The sequence below is a fragment of the Diabrotica undecimpunctata genome, chromosome 1 (assembly GCF_040954645.1).
Source record: "Diabrotica undecimpunctata isolate CICGRU chromosome 1, icDiaUnde3, whole genome shotgun sequence".
Classification (NCBI taxonomy): Eukaryota; Metazoa; Arthropoda; class Insecta; order Coleoptera; family Chrysomelidae; genus Diabrotica; species Diabrotica undecimpunctata.
Window position 1 is genome coordinate 205,557,753 of NC_092803.1, and position 12,429 is coordinate 205,570,181.

The 12,429-nt window shown below is 35.2% G+C and overlaps 1 protein-coding gene across 1 annotated transcript in view; it reads left to right on the forward strand.

Annotated features, from left to right (window-relative positions):
- LOC140432898 (uncharacterized) overlaps positions 1-12,429 on the forward strand; it is a 136,338-nt gene that overhangs the window by 66,300 nt on the left and 57,609 nt on the right. The window contains exon 3 of the mRNA XM_072521057.1: positions 9,523-10,420. Within this exon, the coding sequence (XP_072377158.1) occupies positions 9,523-10,420 (898 nt within the window). The remainder of the gene's footprint in view (positions 1-9,522; positions 10,421-12,429) is intronic.

The window sequence follows — 12,429 nt, forward strand, 5'->3', positions numbered from 1 at the left end:
GAGTACCACATACATTACTATTTCAATGCTCAGACTCAGTTGGTCTGAACACGTATGACATTAGATTGCTTAAAAATCTTTACTCCAATCAGACCACTCGTTTTAAGGTGGATCAAGAGGTTTCACCTAAAATTTCTATTAAGCGTGATGTCAGACGGAGATGCGTTATTTCACCGATGTTGTTTAATGCCTTCAATGAACCAGTTTTTGAGATTTATTATTGAAGACTTGAGGAAAGGGTGGAACACTTTAGATATCTTGGTAGCTGGATTGACTGCGGAGTTAAAAGTAACGAGGAAATCATAAAAAACGACAACACACCCGCACAAAGAAGAAGAAATTAAACAATTATTTTTAATGCAATGTCTTTTTGCCAATCATCGGATGAAATTTTTCTTCATCTTCATTTCTTTGCATATAACCAATCTAAGATCTCTTTCTTTTTTACAGTTACTGTTAGGTAACGGTTCCTTTATTACTGAATGGTAACTGGCATTGTCCATAACTACGACAGAAGCCATTGGTAGAAAATGTATAATTTGACCAAAGTAATATTCGAAAACAGCGAAAATTTTTCTTTCGTGGTAATCTGCAGTATAGTTTTAAACAAATTATAAAAAACAGACCGACAAATTCTTTATGAGTTGTAAATTTTATTTCTGTGGATAAACCTTCCCCAAGCGGGCATTTGTAACCTGTTCATTATGTCAACTTTTGTTACAGAATGTCCTTCATGACCGCATGTTTTACCTAGTTAAACTGTTTTTAGTTCCTACAAACTCTTTCTTCTTTCATATATTCACACCTACATATTTTTTTACGTTATTTTTTTTATATACCTCCAATGAAATCGATTTTTATGTATGAATCAACTAAAGCCAGAAAATCTGAAAATCACCCATCAAATCAACAGTATTTGCAAAAGTAATTTCATTACGAGTATTTCATTAGATAATTTTTCATGGATTTTCCATAAAACTCATTCATCATACACAGCATAATTCGTAGCAGGAATCATCTCCGCAGGAAAATTCCAATTGTTGTTTCATTATTTTCCACGCATTTACCAATAAAAAGAGAATCGTTGAGCGAGCTTGATTAGTTTGAATCATTAATTTTTGTCTCTGTTCACGCACGCGGGATCAAACCGGACAGATAGACAGGACGGATGAAATCGCAATCAAAACCGATTTTCTATTTCGAGGGAAAACAATCGCTGAAAATCTGAAAACAGCAGGTGTAAGTTCCATCAAAATTTCAATCAGCCGGTGTTATTGTTGGAGCAAAAAGAGCAAATCATCCGGTGTGGATAGAGCAATACTGTGATCAGTGGCGGAGGTCGAGGTCCGAAGGGATTTAATAAATCAGTGATTTAGCAGAAGTAGTCACATGATAAGATTGAGCACGGAATTTAATATTTAGGAAGCACAAAGTAGGCATTTTTTCAACAAAACTCTTATAGCCGTGGGTAACTATTTTTAATATAAGTAAACTGTTTAAATTGTGTAAGTAAACTATTAAATACGATATAATTGAATACGATTGATTATTATTAGACGAATTAGTTAAATTCTATATAGAAGATACCAACTCCATATATTTTGAAACGAAACACGTGGATTGGAGGTTATACATACAAAGTCAAATATGAAATTATAAAGAGACACTGAATTAACATTGAAAATGAAATATAAAGATTAAATAGAATATTTCGTAGATCGAAGAGTTGACCACCAGCTATTTTTAGAATAAAAACAGTAAAATAAAAGAAATACTTAATAGAGGAATATAATCGAAAGAAATTAAAATAAAATAAATATTAAAAAAAACAAACATGTGACGTTTATAACGTTATACACTCGTACCACCCATCAGGAAGAAGGAATAAATTGGATCACGGCTGTCTTCAATAAAATATACAATACAGGAATCATCCCTGATAAATGGCTAGAATCAGAATTCATAGCGATACCTAAAAAACAGGGGGCTAAAAAGTGCGAAGAATATCGAACAATCAGCCTAATGAGCCACATGTTGAAACTGTTTCTTAGAGTCATCCATGGAAGAATTTATAAAAAGTGCGAGGAACAAATATCGGACAGACAGTTCGGCTTCATTAACGCAGTGGGTACCAGAGAGGCACTTTTCGGAGTACAGGTACTGATTCAAAGATGCAGGGACGTTAACTGCGACGTATACGCGTGCTTGATCGACTATGAAAAGGCATTTGACAGAGTTCAACATCAAAAGATAATAAACATTTTAAAAGAAGCAGACCTGGATGACAAAGACCTCAGAATAATTTCAGAACTATACTGGAATCAGACCGCATACATGAAAATTAACGGAGAAGAAACAGATCACATAAAAATACTACGTGGAGTTAGACAGGGATGTATCCTATCGCCGTTGATATTTAATATGTACTCAGAGAAAATTTTTATCGAGGCTCTTTACGGAATAGACGAAGGCATCCTTCTAAATGGTGAAAGAGTAAACAATGTTAGATATGCCGACGACACCATGGTGATAGCAGATAGTTTAGAGGGACTTCAGAGGCTAATGGACAGAATAAACGAGTACAGTCAACAGTACGGACTAAACATTAATACCCACAAAACGAAACAAATGATTATCAGCAAGGAGAATATAAATGGGGCTCATCTATACATTAATGGGACGCAGATAGAGCGAGTAAAACAGTATTGCTACCTGGGAACTATTATAAATGAACAGTGGAGCAATGTACAGGAAATAAAGTGCCGCATAGGAAAGGCAAGAACGGTCTTTAACAAAATGAGCGCCATCTTCAAAAGTCACAACATATCCCTAGATATAAAAATGAGACATTTGAGATGCTATGTTTTTTCTGTGTTGTTGTACGGGGCGGAGGCATGGACGCTCACAGACACCACTATTAAAAAACTTGAAGCATTTGAGATGTGGCTTTATAGAAGAATGCTGAGAATATCATGGACAACAAGGATCACGAACAAGGAAGTTCTAGAAAAAATGAAGAAGGAACCAGAGATTGTGTTTACGATCAAACGCATAAAATTGCAATATCTGGGACACGTTATGAGAAATCAGCACCGTTACTCCCTGCTGCAGTCTATATTGCAAGGTAAAGTCAAAGGTAAGCGAGGACCCGGTAGAAGGAGAATATCATGGCTGCGGAATTTAAGAACATGGTTTAAGAAAACCTCAACGGAGCTGTTTCGAGCCGCAGCGAACAAGGTCATGATTGCCAATATGATTTCCAACATCCGAAACGGATAGGAACCAGAAGAAAAAGAAGAAGACCACCCATCAGAAAAATTTCGAATACAACTGAGAAGTTTTTTTAAAAAAAAACTGGAATGGCCATCTAGAGTCCATACAGAGATATCGTCTCAGGTTCAGCAACGCCTATATTGGGAGTCTTACGTTGTCATGCAGGGTATTTGTTAAAAACTTTAACATCTCACCAATTTGTTAACAAAGATGTAATAAATAACAAATTTAATGTTGTACCATTTTAAGGGTTTTTATATTTATATTTAGTGACTTGATTCATGTATACCTGGTAAATGCACTGATGATGGATTTGTTAGTCCGAAAACCACCATTCTGTGATGTAGTCCAAAAGGGTCTTTTAATTATATACCTTTTATAAAGGATTTTTAAATACAACTTTTATAGATTACAGTTATTAGTATTATAGTTATATAGTTCCCATGTTCACTACTTCTCCCTTTTAATGCAACCTTTTGAGTTATTTATTTAAGTTAAACTCAGTTTGTCCTGCTTCATATGAGTTTTAGTGTGTGTCTCTTATATAATAATTTTATGATAATTATCTGTTATATCTACTTCTTCTAGTGCCGTCTCCACTAATGAAGGTTGGCTATAACCATTGCAAATTCGTCTCTATCTTTTGCTTTTCTTAAGAGCGTCTGTGTGTTTAACCCGGTCCAATCGCGAATGTTTTTCAGCCAGGATATTTGTCGTCTACCAGGACCCCTTTTTCCTTCGATTTTACCCTTCATAATCAGCTGCAACAACTCGTACTTATCATTTCTAAGTATATGCCTCAAATATGCTGTCTTTCGTCTTTTAATGGTGGTCAAAAGTTCTCTGTCTCTTCCCATTCTGTGCAACACCATTTCGTTCGTAATATATGTGACTCCTGTTATATGCAACTTCTTAATACTTAGGTTAGCGTAATGGTTTATTTAACATCTGCTCATCCGCCTTCTGTACAACAAAATCCTTAGTAATCATGATGAATCCATCGAAGCTAGATGATCATCTAATAAGGTGCCACATTGATTTCTTTTTTCTGTTAAGTGTCCCTGTTATTCTTCTGAGTGTTTCCAGTATTCTCTGTATTTTGGCTGTGTCAGGCCTTGTTTCTGATGCGTACGTCATTGTTGGTCTTGATTGTGTTGCGCTAATTACGCCATACAGTGTTATTAAGGCATCCTAATCAATTTGATCTTTTTAGTTGATCTCTTACTTCTTTTTCAACGTATTCAACGCAAAGAACATCACAATAAAACCCACGAATTGAGAAATTGGTGTCAGAGCAACAGGAATTATCTTTCACTTGGAGTGTTACTTGATAATGTGGTGTTAGGTCAAAAGACTGAATCGGATTATACCGGAGATTGCAACAGTCTAGGCAATTTTTTAAAGATAATGCTTTAAATCTATTATTAAAAATAAAAGACAAAACAATTATATCTAAAATCGTCACAAAAGCAGAATTCCGTCTACACAATATTGACTTGAACTAGTTAAATTGTTGTGAGGACTAAATATTCCTGATGCGTAGAACTGGGGTTACAAAAGAGTTTGGGCAGGATGGTGTAATTAGTTATGGCATAACCTTATCGCTTTTGCGGATGATCTCATTGTGCTGAGACCATGGCATGGTATCCTCGCCTAGAGCATAGCACAGACAGTGAACGCTCGCATTTAAAATAATGCATTTATTTTACGTGGCGATGATAATATAATACCATCCTATGGCCCGATCGAGGGTCGGCGCCTAACGTGGTAAAGGACTGGATGACAGATCATAGACTAAAACTTGCAGCAGAGAAGGCCAAAGCCATCATTCTAAAAGGTAAACGGAAAAGAAAAGGGATGGAATAATGTGCAGGGGCACAGCCAACAACAAAGAGATGCGTCAAATATCTGGGAGCGACGCTACATAAATGTGGCGGATGAGGGGAGCATATACGGGTGGTAGTCCAGAAGGCAGAAGAGTGCGGCTGCAATGGGAAGTGGGATGCCTAACATTGGAGGACCCAAATCAGAAAGGAGGAGGGCCTTATACCAGTCTGAAGTGAGGCGGTAGAGATACCGACCTACAAGGGGCTCATGATACGAGTAGACAGAGTCTGTTGCGAGTAGCATGCGTCTACAGAACTATATCTGCAGCAGCCTTGTGGACTATCACTGTGTTAGCAGTAGAAAGGAGACATCTCTATGAGAGAAGAGAGCATTTGACAAAAGCCCGACAAAAGAATAAAGGGGAGGTAAATGTAAAGATGACAAGAAGAGTGGAACAACACGGAAGCTGTTGCCCAATGGACCAAGATGCTGATCTCGAGTCTAAGGGACTGTGGTTACAAGCGACTGGATTAGTTCATGATGAAAGTACTCACAGGACATGGCTGTTTTAGGGCGTATCTTCATAGTTACAGATAAATGCTTATACTGCGAATACTCCGACACTATTAGACACACAATGCTGGAGTGTAATAGATGGCTAGTGAAGAGACTTTCGGAGTACGGTACGTGCGACAGTACACTACGCACAAGTAGGAGAGAGTAGTTTAGTTGGTAGGCAGGATAACAGGAAGGCATTCGATTGCAGGACCTCCTTCTAAGGCTCTACCTTGAATCCAACGCACGTTAGCCATCCCTAGGGATAGGTTAACCTAGTATTGATCCTTACATGAATTTATGAATTTATCACATTGTTTTATTAACTCGTGGCTGAAATTTTACTGGAACAATAAACTATATCGGCATTTTAGCTTTTCTGGATCACCTGGTTGTATCGACCCAAAAATTGGAGATCGAATGACAAAGTTTTGAAAATATTGCCCATTGCTTTACATGTTGATTGTTAAATGGCGAGCAAGAAAACATAAGACAAGCAAAGGTAGACCTTTAAACAGATGGACTGATGACATCAAAATAATAGCTGGTCACAAATGGATACAGAAAAAGACAGAAATGAAAGTACTTAAGGAAGGCTTACACCCGACGATTGATGGAGTAGTTGATGATAATGATGATATTTAATTATTTTTTCTACACACTGTTTTGATGTAAAAAATAAACTGTCAATATTATTCGGATGTATTTAAATTTACTGCAGCAATTTTGTTTGTTTATTTTGATACCTTTGGATGGGCGCCTCTGTCCTATTGCTAAAATAGTGCTGATACAGAGGAACAGCTGTCACTGCAGAGGTCATGAAATATTCAAAAGCCACCCCTTGTCCACATTACACTCTCATTCTTTATGTAGCGCGCCTTTATCGGAATAAATGAATGGGGCTCTATTTACAAGAACAGCGGTGTAGGGGTGGCTGCCCCCTCAAGAATTAGCCCCCGTTAAACTATTCGGTCGCTGGCTAATGATTCGTGAAACTATCAAAAGAATATATTATTAACTGCTCCTCTCCGGGGAAATGTTCGGAAACAAACTAATATGTTTAAATGGCTTTATCGGAATTATTTTTTCGGCGACACCCCTTTGATGATTAGATTTATTTGACGAAATTACTGTTTTGCTTCGGATACGGTTTCAAGGGGTAGGCATGATAGAACTGGACATCGAAAATTAATTATTGTGTTCCAGAATGATTATCATATCGTAGATAATAGTTTACTAGATTTAGCCATACGGCTCACAATACCTTTAAATGGAAAATTCACGCATCCCAGATACGTACGGTATCAAAAGGATTGAGTTCTGGTGTGACTCTTTCCGTGTTATTCAGCCCTAGCTGACTGACTGTTATCCCTGCTGTTTCTTGTATCATTACCCAAATACGTATATTTCTCCACCAGTTCTACCACTTTGGCTTAAATAGTTAAATGGTTATTGAGGACCATATGAACACTTACCAACATGAGAAAACGGAGAATGATGTGTTATGGTTATCTGGAACGTACGAAACCTATCGCAGTCACTTTTCAATGTCAATATCATTATCTTATTTAAAATCGGCAAGCCAGGTTAAAAAAGATTTGTAACAAGCGTAAATTCAACCTGATGACTAAGATCGTCAAAATCTCAGAAATAAGGTCAAATCTACTAAGAACATTCCTAAGGTCAAAACTACTATTCCAGCTTCTCCCTACGCTAGCAAGTGGTCACAAAAAAGGCCAGATCATTTCATTAAAATGAAAATATACTGATAAAGAAGGAAAACTCAGGTCACGAGAAAGATGGAAAAGTCTTCGTGGGCCTTAGTAAACCAAAACAGCAGCTTTTTCCACTTTAAATTTAGTTTTGTTATCACTGCTAATATCTTTAAAAAAGAATTTCTAACACTTCGCGTGTTCGGTGGACTATCCTACTAAAACATCTTACCTTAATGCAACTGCGTGAGGAATTACAGGACCGACATGAAGATTTCAGTGGTTTAAAAAAGCTCCTTTAAGAATAGAGGAAATCAAATTATAGTCCGCAAATAAATCAATTATGGAGATGGTAAAACAACATCTAAAAAAACTGTAGAAGTTTCTGCAAGGACCAATTCTCAACTAGAAAATGATCCCAATAAAATCGATCAAGCTTTTAGATAGTTCGAGGAGATATTTGAAAAAATTTCCAGTCAAATCGATGTTTCTAGAAAGAAAAATTCTTTCATAAACATTTCGAAAATGGCCGAAGAAACTTCTAGATAAATAGTATAAATAAATTGAAGTTTAGTTAGTTTAATTCTCGTTATACTATGTATTAAAAAAATAGCCTCAGATATTCTACCTGATAGATAGAAAAAGGATCTGTTAGTGTTAAAATGAGCGCTTCTCAATTATGATCATCAAATAAAACCGTTTCATCGTGAGCAGAGGTTTTCAGCAATAGTCCCACCATATAATAATCTAACCTAATCTTCGCCTAATTCCTCGCTGAATCGGAATCAAAGACTTCGCGAACGAAATTATTCATGAGAATAAATAAAATGTTAAATACAGAGACAGGAGTGTGTCCATTATTATCTCTTTTGAATGCAAAGTGCATGGCGGTGAACGCTATCATTTTAAGATTAGTTGAGTTCGAGAATGAAGGGTTAGAGAAAAATCTTAATCCCTTTATTGCACGCCTCAAAGGGATTACGAGGTTGCACGTTTGTATTTTTTTGCTTTTTATGTTTCCTAATTAGGGATTTGTTGTTGTGAGCTGAACAGGAAGGATGTAGGTTAGAGGATTTTTCCTGTAACATGTTTTTCATACAATATAAATGTACACTAGTAAAGCAGCAACTTCCAGAAACAAGTAATATCGAAATTCATTCGTTAAAAAAAAAATTAAATAAATAGAATTGTTATATATATATATACGTATATATATATATATATATATATATATATATATATATATATATTGTATATATCACCTATTGTATAAAAAAACATACCAATCAATATTATACAAAACATCGAAAACATCTACTTCCATAATTGAATACATTGAATACATAAGATAAATGGAAAACTAACACAGTGTATACCAGTGGCGCACCTAGAATTTTCCTGTGGGGGTTTTGGTTGGGCACCGAAATTTTTTTATGAGTCCGTTTTACTCCATTTTGAGTCCTTAAAAAAGTTGTGAGTAACAGTGTCGGAATAGTGCCCTGGGGGGTTAACCCCCCAAATTTCCCCCTGGGTGCGCCACTGGTGTATATGGTGTATACCAGTACAAAGTTATTACCAGTGCATTAGTTAGTTTTAGCTTTATATTATTTCAATACATTTTTGATACCAAAATGCAATAATGAGCTAAACCAAGCTGAAAAAAATAATTGTAATGTGAGTTATCTCAATTTTACAGGTTGTATTTGTTTTCTTTTTGTTTACAGATAAAGATTTATTCGCACGAAAATTTGGAATAATTAGCGAACAAAATTAATTTATAATACTAAAAAAAAAAAGAACTTTTTAGAAGATGTTCTCGGGTGGGCTGCTTGACATATACTGATAATTCGATAATTACGAAGTAGGGAAGAAGATCGAAATTTAAAATTTTTTCCTTATCTATTACGGATAGCAAATAACTATGTAATAAACTGTAGTCCTATAAACAGACACAAGGAATAGACAATTACAATAATTATTCACTTTCTCAATATCAAATAAAGTTTAATTTTATAAAATCTTTTCTTTCATCATTTTTTTTGTGTCCAAAATCAATCAAGGTTATTTGTTATGTATTTTGATTTGTCTGTTTATTTATATCATTTTTTGACGAGATTCGTTACTCACTGAGTATTTATAAAATATTTTGTTTCAGAGCCCATCAAATTTGGCATAAGCAGATTAGTATCAAAATCAGATGACGAAGAAGACCACGGAAATAACAACAACAATTCCAAACCTTACCAAAGAGAAGGCAGTTATTATAGTGGCGATGAACGCTCATCTCCTAAATATAGTAACCAAAGGTGGGAGCAACATTCCTCACCGAGACCTTCGCCTAGTACTTCCCCCGAACTGGAGGTAGATTCTCCGGTACACTCTAGATCAAATTCTCCTTTTCCTAGGCCGTCATCAGTGACCGAAATTCAAAAAATGGATCCTTCCAGTAAAAAATCCGAAGCCTTTTCAGTGAGTGCTCTTTTACGACCGGATAATCCAAAAAAAGTAGACAATAGATGTGTTCAAGAAACGATCTCAGTTACCAAATCATATTTCTATCCCCCGTTTATGGATTTCGTGAAAGACGCCCAATTAAAATCAGCGCAAGAATACACCTCCCAGTTTCTACCGAGGCATTTAGTTCCTTCGGGGTTCTTCCCCTCCAATATATACCCACAAAAAGACGGAGAAGAAAGAAGTTTTCTGCCGAATCCCACCTCCTTGTACTTCAGCGCGATGGCAGCAGCGATGGCCTCGGGACAATCTCAACCCGGTAGTTATCCAGCACCTCCAACGGCCGAAGAACTCTATAGATTAAGGCACCACCTGATGAATAACCCTTCTGGAGTTCATCCTCACCACCACCACTTCCTTATGCGACCAGGTTTGATGCCGATAGGGGATGTTTACTCGTGCATAAAGTGCGAAAAGATGTTTTCCACGCCGCACGGTCTTGAAGTACATGCGAGGAGATCGCACAACGGTAAAAGACCTTTCGCCTGTGAACTTTGTAATAAAACTTTTGGACACGAGATCAGCTTAAGTCAGCACAGGTAAGCCAAGTGAAATTTTCTCAATTAAATTGGTTAATTGTAAAAAATATTACATCTATATTATTTTACATTCTAATGTTTTTTTTCTTGGTGTTTTTTTGAAGAGAATATTTTTAACACATATATTCTAGAAACATTCACCTCCAAAATAGTGCTTATTAAATAATAATTTAATTAACTATTAATTATAATTTTGTAATTTTTTACTACACTTCTGTAAGGTTAAAACATACTTAAAATTGTTAAATTATCTGACAATATGGCATCTATGCCATCTATGGCAATATTACAATCTAAGATTATCGGAATATGCCGATGGACTTAGATTGCTTATAGGGAACATAAGTCCCTACTCGAAAGAGTTTTCAACATCGGAACTGTAGTAATGTTAAACGCCAACTCAAGATAAATTATATATATAAACTAAGGTACACTCGAAGAGTGGTGGGTTTTTCGGTCAAAGTGGAGAAATAAAAGACAAAGAAGGTGGCTACTTCATCTATTTGTTAAAGACGTTTCGCTTTATGTTTAGAAAGTATCATCAGTTCATCTAAAAAGAACAATGTGAAAAAACCAACCATCCAAAGAGAAGTTAAAACATGTGTGTTACCTCAAAAAGACATGTAGCAGTCAATGATATTAAATTTGTAAAAAAGCTTCCGATAATGGAACATTCAGAGATAAAGTTGTATAAACAATTAATTGAAACTAGGTACAGTTTACAAATTAACAAACTTAGCACATAGCATAGCGGTAGCTTATTATATATATATATATATATATATATATATATATATATATATATATATATATATATATATATATATATATAAGAAATACTGGATATTATTGACTGTCGATATAAACAAACAACAAGTTTATTAGGGCTGCAGTCAGTAGGTTTGGCCGGGATGTTATAGAAACACTCTTTTGACTTTTGGTCGAGCTTTCGGAATTCTTTTATTCCTTCTTCAAGACACTGTAATTAGAAGAAAGTGTAAATATTTACAACATATCTCAAATTTTCATTACAACTTACTAGTCGTTGAGATTATTTTTCTAAAGCTACGACACTCAACATTAAAAACACACATATAAAATATAACATTTAAAATAATGGACAATATACATTTTAAAATTTAATTGGAAAGTTAAAATTTTATTAGTGACATCTTTTCATGGTGTGTTTTGACTGATCCATGGAGAACAGAAAAAAAACAAAAATAGTGTGATTAAAAAGTAATTAGGAGTTCCTGCTATTATATTAATGGAAGTAGTATCTTAAACCTGTCTTGATAGTATGCAACATGTTTTGTATGCTGGTGTATTACGGTGTGTATATGTAAAAGTAAATCTTTATTTTATTTTTGATGTTTTGTCAGTAAGTAACAATAAATGTTGCTCAATTTATCTATGTCTGACTTTTTATTTATACAAGACGTATTAGATTTTATGAAACACATTTTCAAGAAAACACGTTTTGAATGGTTTTTTTTCTTTAGCCAGAATACAGGAATCCTCGAAATTAAATTCATGTTTTAAAGTTAATGCATGTTCTGTGAGCGCACATGCGTTTATCTTTTTGGTTTTTATGTCGCTGCGATGTGATATTACTCTATTGTGAAAATTACGAGATGATTCTCCGATATACACGTTTTTACAGTTGGCACACGGTATAGAATAAACAACATTCGATGACTCCTGTATTGTGAAAGGATCCTTTGTCTTTGTGTACAACTTCGATACCGTTTTCACATTCTTAGTTGCAATTTTTAAGCCACTAACATTTTTGAAAATGTTCAATAGCTTAGGTGTGAGAACTGGAATATAGGGTAGGCAACCATACGTTATTTTAGATTGTGGTAGCTCTGATGTGTTCTGTGTCAATGTCTGTGTCAGTTGTCGGACCTCATTCACCTCATTATTATGAAAATTTTGGTTGTCAGAAAATTGCAATGGAAAAGGAGAACCAAAAAAGGACTAGTAAGTTGTAATGACAATTTGAGATA